This window comes from Diceros bicornis, chromosome 4 (assembly GCF_020826845.1).
Source record: "Diceros bicornis minor isolate mBicDic1 chromosome 4, mDicBic1.mat.cur, whole genome shotgun sequence".
In the NCBI taxonomy this organism is placed as follows: Eukaryota; Metazoa; Chordata; class Mammalia; order Perissodactyla; family Rhinocerotidae; genus Diceros; species Diceros bicornis.
The window spans coordinates 90,622,090-90,647,383 of NC_080743.1; the positions used below are offsets into that span (position 1 = coordinate 90,622,090).

Sequence of the window (25,294 nt, forward strand, 5' to 3'; positions counted from 1 at the left end):
ATTAAGAAAAAAGTAGTCTGTTCTCAAATGATGCTGGGACAACTGGATGCATATCCATCTAAATGCAAAAAGATGAACTAGACTTTTTCCTTCACACCATACACGAAAGTTAACTTAAAATTTATCTCAGACTTAAATGTAAGAAATCAAACTTTTAGGAAAAAAAGTAGGAGAAAAATCTTGGATTAAGATTAAAAGATGTTGCATTAGTCAAAGTTTTCTTATTTACAATGCGAAAAGTGTGGTGTGTGAAAGAAAAAGAAGATAAATTGGACCTTATCAAAATTCAGAACTTTTCTGCTTCAAAATACACTGTTAAGAAAATAAAAAGACAAGCAACAGAATGGTTGAAGATATTTGTAAAACACACATCTTTATCAGATCTGTATCCAAAATTTTCAAAGAACTCAGTAAAGGAACTGGAACCATCATGTATTGCTGGTGGGAATGTAAAATGGTGCAGTCAACAGTTGTCAGTTACTTTAAAAGTTAAGCGTGAAATTACTACATGACATAATAATTACACTTCTCAAGTATAAGGTAAGGTATCTACCTGAGACCTGAATACATGTCCACACAGACTTGAATGTGATTGTTCATAGCAACATTACTCATCATAATCAAAAAGTAGAAACAAATATCCATCAACTGATGAGTGGTTAGACAAAATGGGATATATCCATACAATGGGTACTATTCAGTGATAAAAAGGAGTGTACTGCTGACACATGTTAAAACATGGATGAACTTCAAAAACATGCAAAGCATAAGAAGCCATACGTAGAAGCCATGTATTGTCTGATTCCGTTTATATTAAGTGTTCAGAAAAGGCAAATTTATAGAGATAGATATAGTGGTTGCCTAGGACATTGGGTGTAAATGGGCATGAGATATCTTTTTAGGATGAGGAAAATATTCTAAAATTGATTTATGGTGATGGTTGCACCACTGGGTAGATTTAGTAAAACTCATTGAATTGTATACTTACGGTGAATTGCTTTTATTATATGTAGGATGTGTCTCAAGAAACTGTTTTTTAAAAAGCAAATGTGGGAAATAAAATTATATAGGATCATGTTTAGCCAGAAGCCCAAAGTGTTTGTATTACCTTTTTTATAAAGCTATCAGAATGTAAGGATACATTTTTAAAATTTCCAGTTAACTCTGAACCCGGAATACTCTGTTTCTAGAGCCAGGATCACAGGGAATATCAGTGGAGGTCCTTTTCAGACTCACATTGGCATATGTGTATACTTTCTTATGCAATTTTGTTTTCCTGGATTGAAAACAGAACACCCATTGTATCTTCCTTATCTTTGAAAATGAGTCATAGCCCTTAGTTTTCTGGCTGTTATAGGTTTGACATTGTGAAACATTTGATGAAAAACACCAGAACCAGTTAAAATTAACTTTGCTTTTCATTTCTTCATTTACCACATTTTTCTCTGTTTGTTTGTTTTGTTTTATTTTAGATCACTGTGTCCACTACTATGATCTTCGTAACACTAAACAGCCAATCATGGTATTCAAAGGACACCGAAAAGCAGTCTCTTATGCAAAGTTTGTGAGTGGTGAGGAAATTGTCTCTGCGTGAGTATTACTCTCTTCAGAGGTTGAGCTTAACACAGATCTCTGTTATCATCATTTACCAGTTTGTAACGTCACCATGGATATATATAAAGAGTAATTCTGTGGTGTATGCGCTGTTTCTTAAATAGTAAATTTTTTTTTGCTCAGGAAGATTTGCTCTGAGCTAACATCTGTTGCCAATCTTCCACTTTTTGTACCTGAGCCACCACCACAGCCTGGCCACTGACAGATGAGTGGTGTAGGTCCGCACCCAGGAACCAAACCCAGGCCACCAAAGTGCAGCACGCCAAACTTAAACACTAGGCCACTGGGGCTGGCCCAAATAGTAGATTTTTATAACTTGTCTAATTAAAATACATGTATATTCTGGTCAGTATTGCTCACTTTTGTATGTTGTTTATGAATAAAATCCTGATGATACTAGTTTTTAATGTAGCTCCCTTAAATATTTGAACTTCAGATTGGATTTCAGCCACTGCTTCTCCTTAAGAAGAGAGAAACAACATAGTTGATGCAATATAAGAGTAGTGTTTTATTTATTAAAGTCTACTAATATGTTATTGTGTATTTATCTGCATTGCAGTATAGTAGTAGTATTTTTGACTTTAAGTAATATTTGGTTGACTTTTTATGATTCCATGTTACTTGATCTCCCTGTGATTTCATGGTGAATTTTTAAATATGTTTTGAAGAGAACGTTCTAAGTGTGGCTGCTTATACCCAACAAATGTCCTTTGAGAAGCCTTCTGAACTAGAGAATCATAATATAGGCTTTTAGTTTTTTATTTTGTTTGAAGGTAACACGATGTCAACAAGGTAATAAGATGTCAACCAGGTAATAAGTCTCAATTGCCAAAATATTGTTGACAAAGCTCTTCTACTAACAGAGGCAGTCCCTTCTTTCTGTTACCCATGTCGTGGTTCTCTTTATTTTATATTACCCTAGTAAATACTCATTCTTAATTTTTCTCTTTTTCATATCTATTATTTCTTCTCAAGTTTAATGATACATTATTTTCTTCTTTTCACTTAGTTTCTAATCTCTCTTAGGAGTTTATTAATGCCAGTGCCTTGAACTTGGTATCTCTCACCACATCCATACTTGTTGCTCTAGATAAGAATTTGGTAATTTGCATTGGTTTAGCAAGGTAATTTGAAGTGAGTTACAAAAAAAGGAAATAAAGAAGGTGGGAACTGAGCTTTCCAGGGGAAGGTAGTATAGGTAATTAATTCACAAATCTAAATTAAGTGGTAACCAGTCAAAAAGTATTCTATCTTTAGGAGTTAAAATGACCAGTAAATAATTAAAATTTTATTCAGATTCAAATATGGATGATGGATTATATGGCAAAAATATTTTCTTCAATTTCAGATTTATAAATGTTGAATCAATTACTTTGATTTCAACTAGTTGTAGTATACTTAATTGTATAAATTGGAAATCTTAGTTGACCTGATTAATGTGGATATGCTGTTTGTATTCTCACCAGTCTTTTTTCCTTCTTAGTTTTTATAAATCAAGATGATTTTTCTCTTGGACATATTTGGAGTTTTGAAGTATTTAGAATCCACAAGTATTTTTGGAAATACTAACAAGTAATATTAAAATGTACACATATTGCTACAACCTCTGAATTCTTGACCAATAAAAAATATATATACATATGAAAGGATAGTCAATGCATCATTGTTGAGCAAGAAACAAATTTAAAACAACCTAAAAGTCTAAGAGTAGATGTTATGTTGAAAAAATGATGAGAAGCAATAGAGAAGTATTTAAAGAGTTTAGAGTTTGACCTCTGAAATAAGACAGTTTCACTCTTAGCTCTGCTATTTACTAGCTGTGGTACCTTGAAAATGTCCTTAACCTTCTAAATTTCAATTTCCTCATCTCTAAAATGGAGCTGATAATAGTATTTATCTTATGTTGTGAATCTTTAAATAACATAATGTATGTAAACATTTAGCATAGTGCCCTATTCTGTGAATGTTACAGTAAGAGAAAGGATGATTTATTGTGTAGTCATTAATAAAGATATGTAGAAACATCTTTATTTTACAGAAAAAAGGTAAAACAAATTGTTGAATGAGGGAGAAGCAATTTACAAAATAATATGTATGGTATGATTCGATTTTTTGTAATAAAATGTCAGAAAAAAACAAAACATGGTGTTTTATTCAAGTCCTAAGACTGTCTGTATGATAGGATTACCAGTGATTTTTATATTCAGTTATTTTTTTGGTAAATAACTGCAGTTGCATATTATTTCAGTAAGATAAACTACTTTATATAGACCATTTAATCATTCATAGTACTCCACCCCTTTAGGTACCACTAAGCTATGAAAATAGTTTATATTCGTTATACTAATACAGTTCACCAGTTGAAAAGTAAATCAAATCAAGTGGAACACTTGTATCCCTGAAATTAAGCACCACTCCCAATAGAGCTCTTTTGTTGTTTGATGGTAGTGATATTAATGTTTATTAAGCACTTCCTACATGCCCAGGTACTGTTGAAAGCATTTTAAAAGAATTAATTTAATTTTCACAATATCTTATAGGATTCATCTAATTCTATAAGGTAGGAATCATTATTTTTCACATTTAACAGATGAAAAAACTGAGACTAGAGAGGTTGTATAACTTTCCCAAGGTCAAAAGTAAATTAATGGCATGTTGAGCATTCTAACCCACACAATCTGGCTCCAGAGTCTGCATTCTTAACCTGCAAACTGGATTACCTCTAATTAGTAGTGATAAGTTTCATGCCACAAAATCTTAACTGCATTCTAACTTTTTGTGTTTGCCTCAGCTCAACAGACAGCCAGCTAAAGCTGTGGAATGTAGGGAAACCATACTGTCTACGGTCCTTCAAGGGTCATATCAATGAAAAAAACTTTGTAGGCCTCGCTTCCAATGGGGATTATATAGCTTGTGGTAAGTGAAACCATCGTTTCCTGGAACTTTTTAGCAGGTATCTGTCACTGAAATTGCTTTCAATGGAAGTAGAGTACATACCAAGTCAGGAAATGGTTTGTACACTCGGAAGGTAGCATATAGACTCAATGCCTCAGCACTTTGAATTTTGCTTGGGTTGTACTGGAAGAAGCATTAGTCTTTCCCTCCTTTACTGGGTACAAGCCCTGACAACATGGAATAACATGATTTTTAAATATGTTTTGTAGTTTTTCTCCCTTTTAACGTAATTTCTATAGATATTATGTAGAAGACAAAATATTAATTTCTGCTAATATCCTAATTTTTGGGACATTTGTCTTCTTAAGCTTGATATTCATTTTCCCCTATATAGTGTTCTCTTCATTAAGCAGTCTGTTTGGGTAGTCTTGATCTATTATTCTAGGACTTTTATTGTTGATAATTTATACAAATTTAAATCAGAAGTAGAAAGATCAAATTTGGTAGTGTTCAAATGCTCTAATATATCTAATGCCTGAATATATGAACTTTCATCAGTACTTTGAAATGACTTGGTCTTTAGTCAGTAAAGTTGACTCTCTACACCTGTACATGAACCTAAACCCTGCCAAAGCGAATCTCTCTCGTAATTATCCTGCTTTGATAGACTGCTCAAAAATATAGGTTTTTAGACCACTCATCTACTAGAGTAATGCCTTTATTGGGGAATGGGAAATAAGTTTTGTAGGTTATTAAAATTTTCCCTTGTACGTGCTATAACTTTCTTTTTCCTCTTTAGATAGAAATCTTTCTAAATATAAGATTCATGATATAATAACAAATTTCTGGTTCTTCTCTAGACATCTGCTATAAATGATTTTTATATAATAATTTCAGCCTTAGAATTATCAATACTATTATATCATTTAACAATGATTATTTCTTTAGATAAGTAATGTATAGCTTTTTTCTGTGAATCCTTTTCTCATATGATTCCCAAAAATTCTGTGCTTTGGTCTTTCAAATTTAACCATAAAAGATGATTGCTTTTTCAGCTTGAACATTGGATGATAATTACCTTATGAATGTGATTTCAATTCTGAGTTATCTCATTCTAAAAAACTTGTTTTTTCTTTACTTTTTTTTTTCAGGAAGTGAGAACAACTCTCTTTACCTGTACTATAAAGGACTTTCTAAGACTTTGCTAACTTTTAAGTTTGATACGGTCAAAAGCGTTCTGGATAAAGACCGAAAAGAAGATGATACAAATGAATTTGTTAGTGCTGTGTGCTGGAGGGCACTGCCAGATGGGGTAAGTTTTCATATCAGCTTTTTCACTTTGGTGTCTCATATAATGCTTTATGTTTATATATACAGGTGAGTTTTTTTAAGTTTAAAATATAAATTGATATGTGTTTTCTTTTTTTCTTAGTATTGCATCACCAAAGGAAACAGGCATTTTAGGTAGTAATTGAAATGTCATGAATGAAACTGTTGTGCTGACATGATGTCCCTGCTGTATACCTAAAGCATCTTATGCATACCTCTGTTACACCATTATCACATTGTATCTTTATATTTTTCCTTTAAGATTAGAAATTTCTCCAGAATACCCACTGTGTCTCATTTTCCTTAATGATCACATTTATGCTCAATAAACGTTCAGCTGAACCTGGTATTGTATTAAGAAGAAAAAAATTTGATGTAGGTAAAAGAGAGTGGCCTATATGGACACCTAATTAAATACTATTTCAGGGCAGAATTGGTCTCTACAAAATATATTTATACAAGAATATTTAAACATTTAATTTTTTAAAAAGAAAGTTGCACTTCTAGGTTGCAAAAGAAGTTTCCTCAAAATTGTCACTTATTCATACATTTTAAAGTACAATATTTCTCATAAGTTATGAAGAAATAATTGTTTTATTATCTTGATTTTTGTAAACATTAGTCATTCATTAATGTCATTTTTTAAAAAAATAGTTTTTTAGGTGCTAACTTTCAGTTAGTTTAATTTTTGATACAAAAATGTCTTACTTGATGGCTACTTTAAGATATCTGAGTTCTGGGTACAGTTTCACTTTAATTAGATATATTCCACTGCTATCTTGTTTAAAGTTCTGTTACCCAACTTCTGGTTTGGGGAATGAGAGACTAGGTGATTTGGACCAACCCTTCCTCTAAGTAGAACTAGAAAAATTGAACCAAGGGTATATATTTGAAAAAATAAAACCAAAAACCTGTTTGAAGGCATTGGAAAGTAAACAAGATAGAAAAGAATTACCAGCCTAGGAATGTGAGGCTGGCTTTTGAGTATACTTTTCCCCTGGGAGCATTTGCCAGTTTTGGTGGAATGGCTAAGAGCACTTGTGATAGCCTCACAGGGGCATGGGAATTGGAACCTAGTGCTCGCCACTGTGGGGGTGAACTCACTGTGGTTTAGGTTCCCAAAGTGCTATAGTCTAGAGTACACCAGTAGAAGATAAGCCCTCATGCAACTCAACTTCAAATCATATCAGCCCTGAAATTAAATTGAGGTAATCCTGGATTGCTGGTGTCCACAGGATGCAAAATTAAATCCTCTCTGAAAGAAAATATTTTTTAAAAGATCATCTAAGGACTTCATTTATTTTTTCAAAATTGTAAATACAATAACTAGGGCACAATAAAAAATACAAGGAAAAACAATATATAGGAAAAGGCAAGTCAGCATGAATAAATCTAGCATAAGCAATGGACAATAGAAACAAATTCACAGCAGCTCTAGATATTGGAGTTATCAGACCTAGCTTGAAAATAACCATGCTGGCAAATGAAAGACAAGATCAGAAGTTTCAACTGTGAACTAAAAACTATTTTAAAGATGAAAATCCTAGAACTGAAAAAATATAATTACCAAAATTAAGAACTCAGTGGATTCATTGAATGGAAGATAAGACACAGTTGAAAAGAGAATTATTGAACTTGTAGGTATGTTAGAAGAAAATATACAGAAGGAAGCATGGAGAGACAAAAATGATGGAAAAAATATGGAAAAGAGATAGAAGATGAATTAAGAAAGTTAAACATATTCAATAGGAGACCTAAAAGGAGAGAAGAGAAATAATGCAGCTGAAGCAAATATTAGAAATGATTATTGTTGAGAATTTTACCAAATTGATGAAAGACATCAAGGCAGAGATTCAATAAGCCACTGTACCCCAGAGAATAAATGACTTGAAATCTACAATGTGAGTAAAGATTTAATATCAGACCTGGACCCTGAACAGACCTAGACCTGCCTGAAAATCTGACCTTGTGTCTCCCTTCTCGTAGTACCATTTTGTGGAAATATACTAAGTTAAGACAAATACAGAATATTATGTGCTAGGAGCTAGTTATCTCTTAAATTTACTATGAAACCACATCTGTGGTATTGCATCTGGACTGAGAGAACTGTGAGTTGGCATGGTGGCCTTAAATTAATGCAAAGTGAGCAATATATGACTGGCAGAAAACCAAGGCATATCTCTGTATTGAGGTGAACCACATGCACCTTAACTGTCCTTGGCAGCTGTGCATACTCTTTGTGTAGGCTGGGGAAAGATCCAAGAAACTATGTGTGTGAATAGTTGCTTGGCCTCTTGGTGAGTTTGAAGATGCTGTGCATGCTGAATTTCCTATCCTATATTCTTCTATAAAGCTAACAGTGCTAGATTAAAGCTAATTGTGTCTGATCCTGTGACCCCTGCTGATGGTGGGACAGTCTCACCTTGACACATCATAGTAAAACTGCTGAAAATAAAATACAAAGAGGTATTCTTAAAAGAAGACAGAGAAAAAGTATTGTCTTCAGAGGACCAGCAATTAGACTGACAGCCAACTTCTCAGTGAAGCAACGGAAACCAGAAGATAGTGGGACCACATCTTCAGTGTGTGAAGGAAAATACCTGCCAATCTAAAATTCTATAACAGTGAAAATCTCTCAAGACAAAGGTAAAATAAAGACATTTTTAGATAAATAAATCTGGATAATTTGCCACCAGCAGAACTACATTAAAGAAAACCTTAAAGTATATTCTTAAGGCAGAAGGAAGAGATGCACAAGATGAAGATGAAGATCAGAGATGCAGAAAGGAATGGAAAGCAATAGACATGGTAAATATGCAGTAAATCTAAATGCTTATTGATTATATAAAGTAATGATGCCGTGTTGGATTTAATAAACACATAGAATTAAGTACTTGACAATAATAGTGTAAGTCAGAATGATAAATGTAATTAAAATGTCCTTAAGTCCTTGCCTTGTCAAGGAAGGAGGTAAAAGAACTAATTAATACTAGACCGAAAAGGATGCATATTGTAGTTGATAGGATAACCTCTATAGTAGGTTCTTATAGTGTGCTACCTAGACCAGCAACATCAGCATTACCTGGGAACTTGCTTTATTTCATAATAATAAGATTAAAATAAAAGTTCTATAACTTACTTCATTACCATTCCAGATTTATTTTAAATATGACTCTTATAAAACTGTCACTTTGATTAGCCATGAAAAATAACTTTATTTCCTTACTTTAGATGATGCATAAGGTGTGAGACTCCTTTGTTCATTTATTCAACAAATATTTATTATGTGCAGTCACAGTTCTAGATACTGGAGATAGACTGTGAACCAACTGTAAAAAAAAAATCCTGACCCTCTTAGGAGTCTTAAATTTTATGTGCCAGAGAAGACAAAAAACAAAATAAATAAATTAGTTATTAGAAGGTGACGAGTGCTTTGGAGAAAAAGCAGTAAAGTGGGATAGGGAATGTTGGAGTAGGGAGTTATCGTTTTCAATTGGTAGTGACAAGATACCTACCTGAGTAGCTAAATTAGAGCACAGACTAGAAGGAGATGAAGAGTAGTTTTAATCTAATCCATGTTTAAATGTAGGAGAAGAGTAGTCCGGGTGGAGTAAACAGTTCAGAGGCCTAGAAGTAAGAATGTGATTAGTGTTCAAGGAATAGAAAGAAGGCCAGTGCTGCTGCACTACAGTGAGCTGAGTGGAGAGTAGTAAATGATTTCAGAGCAGTGAAGAAGAGCCACGTCTGTAGAGCATTGTTTACCATTGTTAGGACTTCGGCTTTTATTGGGAGTGAGTTGGGAGCCATTGTAAGATTTTGAGCAAAGTAGTGATATAATCTGACTTAAATTTTGAAAAAATCAGTTTGGCTGTTTTATAGAGAACAGACTATAATGTGTCAGGAGTGAAAGCAGTGAAGCTGTTGCAATAATCCAGGTAAGATAAAATAGTGGTATACCAGGGAGAAGTAGTCAGATCCTGTTCACATTTTGAAAGTAGAACCAATAGAATTGCCAATAGATTGCATGCGGAGAGTGAAAGACAAAAGTCTAGGATGACACCAAGGTCTTTTCCCCAAGCAACTTGAAGAGTGGAGTTGCCATTAATTAAGATGAAGACTACCAGAGAAACTGTCTTAGGGGAGAAGACCAAGAGTCGACTTTTAGACTGGCTAAATTTGAGAGTTACTACAATTGCTAAGTGGATATGTCATTTGGAATTCACAGGAGACTTATGAACTGGTAAAGTTTGAGATGTTATTTGCCATCTATGTGGACATGCTGAGTGTGGCGTTCACAGCAGATTGTGGGACCAGAGATACAAATTTGGTAGCTGTTGGCATATGATATTTAAGCCAAGAAGCTGGATAGAATCTCTCCAAGGGAGTGTAATTAGAGGTTAGAAGTAATATGAGTACTTGACTTGAGGGCACTTCATTGTTCAGTGATTGAGGCAGTGAGGAGGAATCAACAAAAAGACTGAGAAGGACTGGTTATCAATAGTAGGAAAACTGGTGCCCGGGAAGCCAAGTGAAGAAAGTTTTTCAAGGGGGAGGAATTGATCAGCTTTGTCAAATGCTATTAATACAAGTAAGATGAGCAAAAAAATGAAAGGAGTGGTAGAGGAAAGCTTGATGGGAGTGGTTTTAAGAAAGAAAGGGAAGGGAGAAGTTGGAGATAGTGAAGTACAGAGAACTGTTTTGGGGAGTAATAAAATAGTACCATGTTTAATCTCATCAAGATTACTTTGGTAAGATATGAAATCAGTAGCTTTCTCTAGAAAGGCCAAATATTTCATTGTTTTTCTATGCTTTATTTCTATCCCATCTAATTTTAGTCACAAGAAAGAGATCAGTTTAAGGACACTTACAAAATAGTTGAACTTTGAAAGTTTTTTAGTTTTTGGACTAATGTAAGTGGTATATCAATCTAGTCTATGAATTAATGGAAAACAAAACTATTCAATTAATAATATTAATTATTAGAATTATCAAAAATTGCATATGCTTTTATGTTATTTATGGCAGTGATTTAGTCATCAAGGGAATGAGAAATTAGGAATGCGTGTTAGAGGGAGAGACACAAATACAAATGGATATATTCTATTAGGACAGCATCTCAATCTTATAAAAATTTAGGGTATTTTCATGCAGATTAAATTTTTGTCTAGCCTTGTTTTTTCTTACGACCTAGATACATATATTTCCTTTTGGCCACTTCTGGCTCAAAATGAACCAGTAATCTCAAGCCCTGTTTTGAACAATCAGCCAAGATCTTATATAATTTCTACCTTTTTATTTCTACCATCCTATATGTAAACTGGAAAGAATGTTATACACCGCCCTTTTTTAAGATGTTGGTCAATTTCATTGTAGCACTTAATGCATCCATCCTCCTACTTTATGTCACAGTGCTGTGGAAGCTCACAGCGTGCTGCTCTCCCACCTTCACATTTGCCATGTGGTCTACTTTTGCGTTAAGGCTTACAATTTTTACTTTAATTTACTCCTGTTCAAGACAGAATATTTCTAACATTGTTTCTTTTAATCTGAGAGATAGTACTTTGTCCTTTGTCTGTTTCTTCCAAATAATTTCCCTGTGTCTGAAAGCACTTTTATTCGGTCACCTTAGAGTTTCCTGACAGATTCTTCTGTCCATTGTTCCTCAGCTTTGTCTTGCAAAGGTAGTCACTCTAGCATTTCTACCACTACAATGCCACAACCTCTTGTACTGGTATTTAATTTTCAAAGGAGTTTTAAGATGTTTCATTTGAACTCTAGTGAAAATACCTTTTTTTTTAGAAGAATTTTTTTATTGCAACTTAGGTTCTTTCTAGAATATTTAGAAATAGTAATGGCTATTCTATACTAATGAAGAATGCAGAATTCTTCATTTTATATTTTGGTTTTAGTTTATTATTTTAATTCATTCGAAGACATTTTAATTAAAGAAGCTTCAGTAGTTTAGAGTTATGGGCATAAGAGTGTTGTAGTATTGCCAGATTGTTAGAACTGTTCCCCCCGAGACTAAATCTTATCCCCCCGAGACTAAATCTTATTTTTTGCATTGCCTGTTTCAGTATTAACTTTCATGACTTTTTTTTTTTGTGAGGAGATCAGCCCTGTGCTAACATCTGTGAATCTTCTTCTTCTTTTTTTTTTTTTTTGCTGAGGAAGATGGACCCTGGGCTAACATCCGTGCCCATCTTCCTCCACTTTATATGGGATGCCGCCACAGCGTGCCTTGCCAAGCAGTGTGTCGGTGCACGCCTGGGATCCGAACCAGCGAACCCCGGGCCGCCGCAGCAGAGCATGCGCGCTTAATCCCTTGCACTACCGGGCCGGCCCCCATGATTTTTAAAAAATATAAATTTGTGAGAAATAACTACTTGGAATACCACATATCACTTTACTTTTATTTAGGCTTTGGAATTTAATGTCCGTGTTGGTTATTTTTTAAATATAAACGAAGACAACTTGATCATATGTTTAACTTGCTGTCATGAGAGAAATTTACTATCCATTTATTTGAAGAAGCAGTTGTAAATTCTAAAACTGTGTACTTGAATGTATTGTGTTGATATGGAATTGCACATCCAGATACATTCCATTTGAACGATTTTACAGTCTTTGAAATGAATGTGGTTTGCTTTATTTCCATACATAGCACTCAACTCTATACTTTTGAATATAGAGAATGGTGTGCTAGTAGGCTGCAATTTCAATTCATTTTCTGACTCTACTTCTTTGAAAAATACCCCATAATTTATTTGGCCTCTTGTGTCCAGATGTGGTCAACTTTTGCTATCTGATACTTATTAGAAACAGCCACTGTCTGGATCAATAAAGTCCATACGTAATCAACAATCCATGTCAGTTCTAGTTTCAACCTTTCTAAAATATTGTATTTACTCACACCATTTCCAGCAGGTTTGAAATAGCAGGTATACCTAAAAGGCAGTAGTGATATGGTCTGGATAATTCATTAACTAAATAATTATCCTTCAACTAGTTTAGAGTTGATTCAAAGAAGATTTTTTGCAGCTTTATATTAAGAGAATGTGGACTCAGTGAATCTCCTTGGCAACACTTCATTAGAGAATAATGTCATTTTGGAACATTATCTCTTAGTTGTTTTTCAGTGTTTTTCTTTTTTAGTAATTGTCAAAGAAACAATTAGGAATGAATGCATGTATATTTTAGAGAATTTAGAGAAAAAAATACAAAGAAGAAAATGTCTGTTATCATTTTTCCCAGAAACAACCAATATTAATATTCAATGTAATTAATCTTCATGTAATTTTTCTACTCATAGGTACTTTTTTTTCAATAAAATTGAATATTTTATATATTACTATGTATTCTTTACCTTTTGCCTTTATCATGAACAGTTTCCAGGTCTAAATTTATTTTGAAAAGAATTTCAATGTCTTTTTCAATCCCTAATCTAAGGACTTACCATAACTAGTGTACCATTGATTGTTTTGTTGAGAATATTTATGTTTACTTTTTACTACTATGTAACTTTTTACTACTATGAATAGTGCTTCTTGAATATTTTTGTAGTAAATCTTTGAATTTCTAATTAGTTCTTTAGAAGAGAACCTTAGAGATTTATCCATTTAAAGAAAATGAATAGCTTTAAGGCTTTTGATTAAAACTGATAGATTGCCTTACAGAAAAGTTTATTTTCATTTGCTCTTGCACCAGGCAAGTCCAGGGCTTTCAGTTTCACCATGCCCTCAAACTATGGAATATCATGCCAATATCTTTGTCGATTTGAAAATATCATATTAGTAAAATAAAAGTGATCATTTTTTATCAGTTGTTTCCATAAACAATTTTCTAAAATGTTAACGTTTGATAATCTTAGAAATTGTATACTTATATACTGAGAATTATATTTTTTAAAAGGAATTCTTGCTTGAAAGAGAAATACCATGCAACTGAGATACTGTCTGATAATCATAGTTCTCTGGCAATTTGGTGTTAGTAATTCAAATCTATTCCGCTATCTCCCACACTTCACATCCACCTTGAAAGTAATGCTACAAACCTAAGGTAAATTTTGGACAATATTCTTTATTTCTGTCATATCTTCTTTTATTATCACTGCTTTATTCAGAGACTGGAGTCAGGTGAAGGAGATTATATATGTTCTGTATCTGTGGATCCTTCTGTGGCATGACTCTTATCTGAAACTATTGGAATGAAATATGAACTGATTAAAGAATGCAGATAACTATTTCTGTTCTTAAGTGATCAAGTCTGTGTAAAGAGATATCATATTTTTGTTGGAGACAGATCCTGAGTCCATAGTAACTCCCACTGAGGCTTCAGGTACCCTCATCATTGTTTTGTCGTCTCTCAACTACATCATACATAGTTATCTAGTCTTGAGTCACCAATTCAAATGTATATCTTATGGTAAAAGGCAATACTTGTAAAGGACACTTAAGACTCCCTTAGCTCTTCAAAAGTGACCAAAAGAATATATACTCTATCCTCAGAAAAAGCATTGGTTATTAAGGGTGGATATTTTCTCCTGTGGCTTGAAACTCCAGGAAGCATATTAAAAGTTTCTGTAGCTTTAGAGTGAAGAATGTCAAGATAATGATTTCCTGATTTCCCTCCCTTAAAACCAAGTCCAGCAAAACTTGGCTTGGGAACCCATCAACTATGTTATCACTCTTAATATAAAAAGTTATAACCATCTTAGGTGAGAGTGTCTTTTTCAGTCATATAATGAAATATGTTCTTTCTATTCTTATTTCTAATGAATAAAACTTTATATAATGAATTGCTTATTCTAAAATGTTTAACAAAATCTTTGTGGTCTTAAGCAGATCTTCTTTTCTTTACCCAAATCGATTCTTATCTGTTAAAAATATTTGCTGAATGAATTAATATACTGCCTTGTACTGCTATTTGTGTTTATGTCTCATATCTCTTTCTGACCTGCAAACTCCTTGAAAAAAGGAGGGAAAAAAGTACCTATATGATCTTCATATATTGAGTAAGAGCACAGACTATGTGGCCAGGCTACCTAGGTTCAAGTCAGATTTCCCACTTACCAGCTCTGTGAGCTTGCTCAAGTTCCTTAACTTTACTGTGCTTCCGTTTCCTCATCTGTGAAGTGCTGATGATAATAGTAACCTACCTCTTAGGGTTATTATAAAGTTAAAATAAGTGACTATATATAAAGGGTTAAGAATAGTTTTTGGCAAATAGAGCTATATAAATGTTTTCTATTAGCATCATTCGTTTTTTAATTACCCTTAGCACTAAGCAAAATGTTTTCACATAATGTGTATTTAATATATAATTTTTTAATGAATGATACAACCTTTCAAACTTGGGTGTTATCTTGTTTTTTGCATAATTAATTAAATAGTAATTTTTGAAACCAAAGGAATGCTGGAGTAGAGGTGAGAGATACTTCTAATATCTAATAGATGTACTTAAAACTCAGTGGTACTATCAAGACTACATTAATTTAAGAAAACTAGTTTTCCTGACATGAGCATTCATGGGTACCTATATGATTATTTCATAATTACCATTTGCTCCTTGGGATATAACCCCCATGCTTTTGCCTATTTTCAAAAGCAACAAAAATGTTAAAATACATGCAGCTGTAGGGAAATTGGTATTTATTATTTGCTTAATATTGTTGTTGGAAGAGATTTATAGCCTGTTCCTCCTTCCCTTTCTCCATTGCATTAGCACTATCTCACAATTCAGTCTTCTCAAAAAGACTTATCTATTTTTCCAGTTTATATATGTTTTTATCTAAGAAATAGACATCTTTCTCAGACTTAGTAAACACTGGGTATAAAGCATCAGATTGTACTAAACTAGGGAAGTTAAAGCACATATGAAAACCCCGTCTGCTTCTGTGAAAGTGCAGAAAACATCCGTAATAAAATGTCTTTATACCAATGATTGTCAAACCGGACTGATCATCAAAATCACCTTGGGATCTTTCCAAAAAAAATAACAAACAGTTCTATTCTTAGACTCATTAATCCATATTTTGGGGGAAGAAGGGAGAAAGGTAGAGAGTTGTATTTTGAAAAGTTTCCCAGGTCTCCTTGGAAAATTCTGTGAACAATCAAGTTTGGGAACAGATGATTCAGTTACCACTGGAAAGAGATTTGTTACACATAGTAACCAAGAGGCATAAATGTTTCTCGAGCATCTGCTAAAAGGGAATAATTGTAATTATGAATACCTACCATCTGTTAGATTTTGCTACTCCCTTACCCACCTCAGGAAGAAACACAAACAAAAAATAATAATATGTTGTCTTTTTTCTTTAATTATAAAAAGTTATCTTTGATATATGTTAACTTTCCACACTTACAAGCTATTTCTCATCCTCAATTCTTCAGTGAACACTGAGAGGACGACATAGGACCTTCTTTTTCTTTTCTTCTCTCCTTCCTTCATTTCTGTTTCTCTTTTTCCTTTTATCTTTCCTTTCCTTTCTTCTTTCCTCTAGCTGGATGGTTTATAACACTTTAGAAAATTTTCCTGACTGGAAGAGGGCCAGTCTGAATGAACTCTTGTCTGTCTTGTATGTGGAAGGAAAGAAGACTCTGAGCGTGAACCCTGACTTCCAGGAAGACTGTGGCTCCCATCTCCTCCTAAGTGCCCCACTCTTCCCTTAGTATCCAGACTAGAGTGGGGTGGGGAAGTAGAAAAGAGAGGAGACAAGAAGGTGGTGCAATACTGAAGCAAACCTGTGATTTATTCTCTAAGTAAATTGCATTAAGTATAAATATTCCTTAACCTTAATGTCCACTACTGTATGGACAGCCTCTGTGAAAACATTTGTTGCATTAGATATTTTATGGTGAGTATTGTAATGATATCAACAAAATATGATTCAGTGGGTCTGCTAATGGACATTTAAAGTATTTTATTATTGTCATTTTTATATGTACTGTAATGGAATTTGGCCTATATTAGAATGGCTTTTATAATTTTTTCTCATTAAATACTTTTTTAAAAATAGTGTCTGTCCTTCTGAAGTTGCTAATTTTGAAGCGTAGAATTGACACAAATCTTTAAGCTACTTGGTTGTTTTTTCGTTTTGCCTTTTTTAAGGGAAAAAAATAATATGAGGATGCATTCTGAATTATGCCATTAACTTCTAAATAATTTTAATTATTACCTTACCATGCTTCAATTTGTCTAAAATATTTTGAGATGGGAAAGGATTTCACTTTGGTTTCTAAATGTTTATCTTTTGATAGTTCCTACCAAATTTCCATAATAGTAGTAGAAAGAGACTGAATATTGAATATCATTTCCTTAACTTAAAGTTTATAACTTAAAAGTTTATTTCCTTAACTTAAAGTTTCCTTAACTTCAAGTTACTTGAATTGGTTTCATAGGCTGAAGTGTATGGAAAAACATGTTTGGAAAAACATGATTATTCTTTTCTAATTGAATAAAAATATATTTAAAAATTACTTAAAGCAGAATTAACCAAGAACAACAGCTGTTTAAGAGAAAAGTGTTTCCTCCTAATTCAGACTTGCCTCCTATCTGGGGAAAAGAAATATATTTTTGTGTTTTACTTCCAGAGTCCCACATTAATCCCCGTTGTTCTCATGACACTTGCCTATATTGATGTGATCGTATGGGGGTTTGTGTCTTTCATATCTCTTCCTCCATTGTTTCTTAAATCCCGTTATATGCAGCATTTTTCTGAATAAAGCTATCAGAAATTGGCATTGACTATTCTCAGGATGTAGAAAAGTTATTGCTGCTGAACATAGGAATAATTAGATTAAAGAAAAGTCAATCTATTGTAATTGCTGTAAAGAAGCTATTTAATTTTGAACCTGTTTAGTCTTTTTTTTTTACTGTAGATAAGATTAACTTGGATGAAAATATGGATTCTTTGTTTGAACTGTGATAGCCAACCAAAAGATGAAGATGAAGGCAGAAAAATCTAAATCATTTGGTTTAAATGACTAAGTGTTTACATATTGGTGAGAATTAAATAGGCAGTCTTGCTTGTATTTGTCTTCAAGATCTTTGACTCAAATGAAATTCGGAAACTTTGGGGATAGATTGTAAATCTGCCTTCAAGATTCAATTCCTTTTTGTTAATTTGCTGTTTTAAATCTAATTATCTCGAGTTGAGGCTTGGTGAATCACCAAGCATAATTTTTTGTGAGGTGCTTTTCAGAGAATGGGAGAGAAAAATAGTTAGTAATTGGCTTTGTTTTTAGTGTGTTTTTATTTCTTACAACATTCCAAACATTGGTTTATTTTAAGAAACCCAAGAGTTTATCTTTGTATTTTAAAAAATTGCTAAGAATTATTATGTATCTCAAAAAAAGTCATAATGGATCCCACAGTAGAGTTATCAACTAACGTATAAGAAATGAAATATTTCATTTCATGCCGGACTATCTAAATACCTTTGTCTAGTTTGAAATACATAACTGAATAGATTTAATCCTTATTTTTAGCAGCCAAGGATAATTTAAGTTTCCCAAGTCATACTCACATGCTCTTTCTTATTGTTTTTTACTAACTAACCAAATCTGTAATTCACATGATAATCCTTTATGTTTGTACTAATGGAAGACTGTAGTGGTTCAGATTAATCCAAGGTGTGCACTAACAAGAATGGATAATTGGTGTAGAGACTTATTTGGGTATTTACTTTTAAAAACAAGTTTTATCTTATATTCTGAGAAGAATAAAAGGAGGTTTCTGCCTCTCCCAATTAGTAAGTTAGCCTTGCAACTTCAAAGTTCAGTAGGAGTCCCTGTCTATAAGGTATATTTTCATTTCCTTGAAGTTTTCTGTTTTGTAAAGGGTTAAAGATCTTTTCATTCTAAACCTTTTACATTTTGCAAGATTTTTAAGATCTGACAACGTGTTTCCCTTTACTAATGGAAAGGATGAATTGATAGCAAAACAAATTCTAGGATCCCTTGTGGGGAACTCACTGGTCTTATTGGTAGGGAAAGCCTGGTAACCCAGTAGGAAAAAAATTCTCCGTCAGAGTATTCACCATTTTTTAAAAAAAGTTTTCAGTCATCCAATAATTAAAGAGAATAAAGAAAACCACTTAATTTTGACCAGTGTGTGATTGTTCTCTATACATTAAGTGCATGCTTTTACTTACTTCTCTTTTTCCCTTTCATTCTGTCCTTTCCAAATCATTATTTTAGGGCTGTGGAGAAAAAGATCACTTCTTGAGGGTAAAAACTGGGGTCTTTTTTTGTTTGTTTGGTTTTTGACTTCTGGTTTTTTGTTAGTCTTTGTTTAAATGTCCTATTAACTCGAAACTCACCCATTTGATGTAACTAATGTGGGGGAAAAGTTTTGTTTTATTTTTTGGTAATATTAGTAAAATGTTTGAAGGTATATTTTTTCTATCGAATAAGATTTATCAAAAACATGTTACTTTTAAGCTTTTGTATATCTGTGTTTTTTAAGTATAGGGATTTGCATCAACCTGAGTTATTAAGGGTGAAACGATTGGCTCTGAATAGGTGGGAATAAACCCTGAGGAAGAGATTTTCCCACCAGGTCTAGGTGCCATGTTTCTTACTAAGTGATAAGTGGCAGTTACTTTCTTAAATGAGCATGAGGTTTTGGGTCTTTGCATGAACATTTGCATTTGAATTATTAGGCAGGTTCCTCTTATTATGCTTGCTAAAATATACAGCTTGCATATCAGAAGAGTCAAAGCAAATTAAAATAACTACACGCTTCCTGCTCAGTCTGTCCTAACGTATAAAGTAATGCCTGACCAAGTAGAAACTTACGATCTTAGCATTTGGATCCTCTAAATCCAGTTATATCTTATTCAGGAGACCTAATGACCTTTTTTATCCCTTTGTCATCTGTGCTTCAGAGAGTTATATTTTTCTCCCCTAATAAAGAACTTTTAGAAAATAGAGAACAGGGAAAATTGACCTGTAATTCTACCACCTGAACAGAACTACAGTTAATGTTTTGGTGTTTTCCCTTCCAGTCTTCAGCTGATATTTTTAAAATAGTTTTACAGTATAGATATATTTTGTATCTAGCTTTTTACATCCAGCACTACATGTAAGCATTTTCTCACCTTACATCATAGTAGTAGTGGAAAGCATTTATATATAATCAATTACTATTTGTCTGTTATTATTAAACATTTAGGCTGCCTCTAATTTTTTCTCCCTTCTAAGTTTGTAATATTTTGGGGCCTATTGTTTTTTCCCTTTTATCTTGCAATATTATATTTGTAATACAAAAATCCCATAACTGGGGGTAAAAACTGGATTAAAACATTCAGATTTTTAGCTTTTGATATCTATTATTATTTTGATTTCCAAAAAAAGACAAATTTTTTTTTTTTTTTTGTGAGGAAGATCAGCCCTGAGCTAACATCCGTGCTAATCCTCCTCCTTTTTGCTGAGGAAGACTGGCTCTGAGCTAACATCTATTGCCAATCCTCCTCCTTTTTTCCCCCAAAGCCCCAGTAGATAGTTGTGTCTCATAGTTGCACATCCTAGTTGCTGTATGTGGGACGCGGCATCAGCATGACTGGAGAAGCGGTGCGTTGGTGCACGTCCAGGATCTGAACCCGGGCCGCCAGCAGTGGAGTGCGTGCACTTAACCGCTAAGCCATGGGGCCGGCCCAAAAGACAAATTTTTTTTTTTTTTTTAAACTTTGTTTGTTTATTTTTCCCCCCAAAGCCCCAGTAGATAGTTGTATGTCATAGCTGCACATCCTTCCAGTTGCTGTATGTGGGACTCGGCCTCAGCATGGCTGGAGAAGCGGTGCATCAGTGCGCGCCCGGGATCCGAACTCAGGCCGCCAGCAGTGGAGCGTGTGCACTTAACCGCTAAGTCACGGGGCCGGCCCAAAAGACAAATTTTTAAACTTCAGTTTCTCTTAACCATACCAGCACTGGTTGTTGGGGAGGGGGAGATGAGGGTGAGATAAAGAGAGAGATATATATATATGGGTATATATTTATATTTTTATGTAGCTCAGACTTTGAGATCTGATCTCTGGGTATAAACCTTGGTTCTGTCACTTTCTGTGACACCTTGGGAAAATTCCTTATCCTCTCTGTGTCTGCTTACTCATTTTTGAAGTGGATTAATACTAGTATTTAAATACCTCAAAGTGTTGTTTTGAAATAGATGAGATTAGGTATATGAAACAATTGCACATAGTAAGTTTTCAATAAATAGTAGTTACTACTAGTAATAAATTAATGTGTAAAATCAGGAAATTAACATTTGAGCATCAATTCTTTCTTCGTATCTTACTTAGTATTTTGTGTAAGCTATCCAAATCTATTCCATGTATTTCTAGGCAGAAGGAACAGCATGTGCAAAAGCTTGTTTGGAGGCTGCTAGGATATGACAAGACTAGTGGGAGATGAAGCGGGGAATGGTAGATTAGGAAGAGTGATTTTTAAGGATCATTCTAGACTATGTTAAGAAACTTGAACCTTATCTGTGCAAAAAGAAAAGACTTTAAGAAGAGTGATTTACCTCAACTTTTAATTCATGGTTTTAGTTTAATTTTAAAAAAGAAAAAAACAAAGATACTGCTAGCAGAAGGGCATACAATTGGCTAGAGTAGAAAGATACTAGTGACAGGGTTTTACTTTGGTCCAAGAATTTAGGAGATATGTTTGAGGTTAAATTGGCAGGATCCATTGTTTCATTAGAGGGATGATGACTCTAGGTTTATAGCAATTAATTAGCTTTTTTCATTTTAGGTATGTCACTTAACATGTCTGAGTTTCATTTCCCTCTTTAATTTGAAGGAATTTTATCCTAGATTTCTGTTGCCCAGTGGCCATTTGTAAGACCAACTATGCTTATAGTAAGACCATATTGTTTATATGTAGGTCAACTAACAAATCAAACCTTGTTTTGCCCCATGCATAACAAACTCGCCAAAACATGGACTGTCTGAGAAACTCTTTGCTTTGCATTATTTCTCTCTTGATTGAGCTCCTAAACTCACTTAAAAATGGAATAACTGCCCCCAATTCTAGTATGTCCCTCAACCCCAAGGAAAGAACTCCTCTGCCAGTTGGGCGTAACCCACCTCAGAATAGAAACTTGCTTCATGTTGAGAAGATAGGGCAAAAAGTTTCCTAAAGACAACTTTCTAAGAAAAATTGAATTTTCTTTGACTATTTTTAGAAATCCTTATTGAGCAAATTGCAACACCTTCCAAGGACTATAGCTCTAACATGAATATTTTACAAATAACAGTGGTAAGAAAATAATTTGTTTTTAAAAATCTCTTTAAAATGTTTTGAACTTCTTTTGTTCACATATTCTTTACTGATTCACTCTTAATGTAATGTTTCTGTTACTGTAATTACTGCATTATTTTTTACATTAACTTTGGCAACTTCACATTGTCAGTTAATGTTTGGATAGATTCTTACTGCCACAGGTCAGTAGAAAGTTATTGTATTTGAGTTTATATTGCATCTTAGTAACATCTGCTTCTGTCCTGTTCCTCTAATGAAGAGCTTCTATTCTAATCACTTAATATTTTAAAGGATTATTATGAGATGAAAAAATAATAGAATGATCCTTTTTTCCTTTCTAACATTGTTCTGAAGTTTTGATTGTACAGTTTAACCTAAGTGTAAAATGAAAGCATTGATGCAGAAACATTCACATTTTCTAACTATATAACTGTAGTCTTTAAGTATTTGCATGAGTTAGCACCCTTCTCACTGCTCTGTTAATACTGAAATACTAAGGGATGGTATAGAATAGAATGCGTGGTAATTCTAACACTTCAGACTAGTGCTGAGTTAGTTGATGTGATTGACTAGTTTTCCAGAACTAAGCCCTTTTTTAAAAGCTCCTTATTAAATCAAGTGTGTATATTAGTTAGAATAGCAGTTACCACATCTTTATGATCCTTTGGGGCGCTTTAATTCCTCTAGTACAAAATTCTTAACTTAGGATTCATGAAACTTGCCCCCCAAGGGTCTCCAGGGCATTCTTTCACCCACTAAAAGCATACGAAAAAGTTGTTCATGTCCACATGATTATTTTTGTAGAAAGGCAGTTTATTGCTTTTGTTAGGTTCTTACAAGGGATCAAAACATTAATGATTAAAAATCAGTGCTAAAAAATGTGATCTTGCAAGTTGACTTGATACAGCTATGAATTAAATTGTGCTAGCAATACCAGTTACTAAAAATTATAATTTAGTTTTCTGCCCTCACTTTGAAGTTTGCATTAATTTTTATATAGCTTGGCAGACTGAAAATGAAACAAAGAAAAGGTCACAGAATAATTGTATAGAAGCTCTTTATTTTAATCCTTTCATTCTTTTCCTCTACCTCTTCCAGTCTAGATTTGTGTTATCTGTTATGTTATGAGAGAGAGAGAATGTGTGTATGGATGTGTGTGTGTGTCTGTGTAACCTTAAACAAATCACTTTGCCTCTGTTTATTTGTTTCCTCATCTTTTATAAAAGGAATTAACACCAGATTTACTGCCTCACAAGGTTGTTGTAAAACTCAAATGAGATTTTTGGCTGTGAACAAACATTAGATCCCATATAACATCACGTTAAGGCAGGATACATCTGTCACATATAGAACAGACCAGTTCTAGTGAAGAATTTCACATGAATTTGTTAATACATAGTTAAGAAAAAAGTGACTCCATAAAAATTGCTAATAATCTACACGTAGTCTCACAAATAAAAAGCAAGAACAGGTAAATAAGGTCATAAAACATCTTTTTCCTTGTCTAAGAATATTAAATCTGTTTATGAAAAGAAGTTTCATTTGGGCTTACATATCTCAGCTATATTTAAAGGTATATTTTATGGGGTTATGCCAAGAGTTATTAATATAACTTTGAATAAATATAAAAACATGTCTAAATCTTAACATGAGCTTTATAGAGAGAATTATTTAGAGTAAAATATCCCTAATTTGAAGTAAAAGGAGTGCATCCATAATTTGTGTGCTGTTTCACAGTTTGTTGATAATCAGTATGCCTCGTGATAGATTCTGAGAATACTTATAGGGAATGTAAAAAAGAACGTGAATAAAATTTCCATGTTATATAGGTAAAGAGTAACCAAAAAGGATGTTGAACTATTTAATTATATATTTGCTACTCTTATTTTTATATTTGCTATTTTTATAAATAGAAAATTATTGTAGTGCAAATAATTGTCTTACTAACTGCTCTGCATTGTCACATGAGTTTTTTTGCTGTAATAATCTTGAAAACAAACGATCTTTACTTGGGAAACTTAACAACTTGAGTTGTTAAGAAAATACAGTAATGATACATTTTGCATGAGCAGTTATATAATACATGTTATTTTTCAGTAAGATTCTTTTTTCTGTTTTAGTGTGTAAGATTCCATTTTTGTCCCTCTCAAAACAAGTAGGAAAACATAGTTTTACTTCACTGTTTGTTAATTGGGTATTTTTACCTCATTGGAAAAGCTACATATAAAAATAAAAAAATCTTCATTCTAAAGTTTTTAAAAATTCCAAATTTTAAAATTTGGAAGACATATTTAATATGTAGACTGTAAGTTAATAACTGGCACAATATTTTCTAGTATCTAGTGTTTTCTACCTCCTGTATTCCTAAAGTGATTCAGATGTAGTATTTCAGATGATGCTTTTTTCTCGTTTATTTGTGTAAGTATACCTTAGTTCGGACCTGAGACTTCAAGATTTTTTCCAGCAAAGATATCGCCTGAATAAATTATTCCATCTGACAGGAATTCTAGGCAATAAGTTTTGTGTTTTTCTTTTTAAATATTACCGGTGGCAATTTACTTGAATAAACGGATTACAGTTTGAATTTGAGGTCCTGGAAGTAAGAGATTATTCATTTGACCTGCTAGTTCTTCTTCCCCACTCTATCACTGTTGCATTTATGTATGATATTTTTGTTTGAAGTTTCATTTCGAACAATAGTCATACTTTATAAAGTAGCCATGATTAACCAGTATAAATTTAAACTCACATTTTTAAGGAAGTAGAACTGTTTCTGTTTTTCCCTCTAAACATGCATATATCTATGTATATATGTATGTACAGATTCATAGTTTTTTCAAAAATCATATGAATCCATTCATTGAAAGCAGGGGTATTCAAATTATGTCACCAAAGCACATAATTTCTTACCACATAACTATTTCCTCCTCCATTCTTTTTCTTTTTGAAAACATTTTGAGATATTCTGGAGTATCAACATGTCAGGAAAAAGAGTGATAGATAATTCCTATTCGCTCTAGCTTTGTTTGTTGTGACTTCGAGAGGAAAATCAACATCAGCAACTGTGCAGGAGGAGCTTTTAATGGTCATTAGTCCAGCATTTGAAATGGAATGTTAACGAACAAAGAGTATGTGACAAACTTTGTGTTTTTTATGCATTCCCCTGCCTATTGCCACCACTCCTAAAAAGT

General features: G+C 33.2%; 1 protein-coding gene across 3 annotated transcripts in view; it reads left to right on the plus strand.

The window, feature by feature from the left end:
- COP1 (COP1 E3 ubiquitin ligase) overlaps positions 1-25,294 on the plus strand; it is a 242,286-nt gene that overhangs the window by 181,809 nt on the left and 35,183 nt on the right. For all 3 annotated transcript variants that reach the window (XM_058540005.1, XM_058540004.1, XM_058540003.1), the window contains 3 exons: positions 1,473-1,590; positions 4,406-4,530; positions 5,661-5,821. In XM_058540005.1, coding sequence (XP_058395988.1) covers positions 1,473-1,590; positions 4,406-4,530; positions 5,661-5,821 — 404 coding nt within the window. The remainder of the gene's footprint in view (positions 1-1,472; positions 1,591-4,405; positions 4,531-5,660; positions 5,822-25,294) is intronic.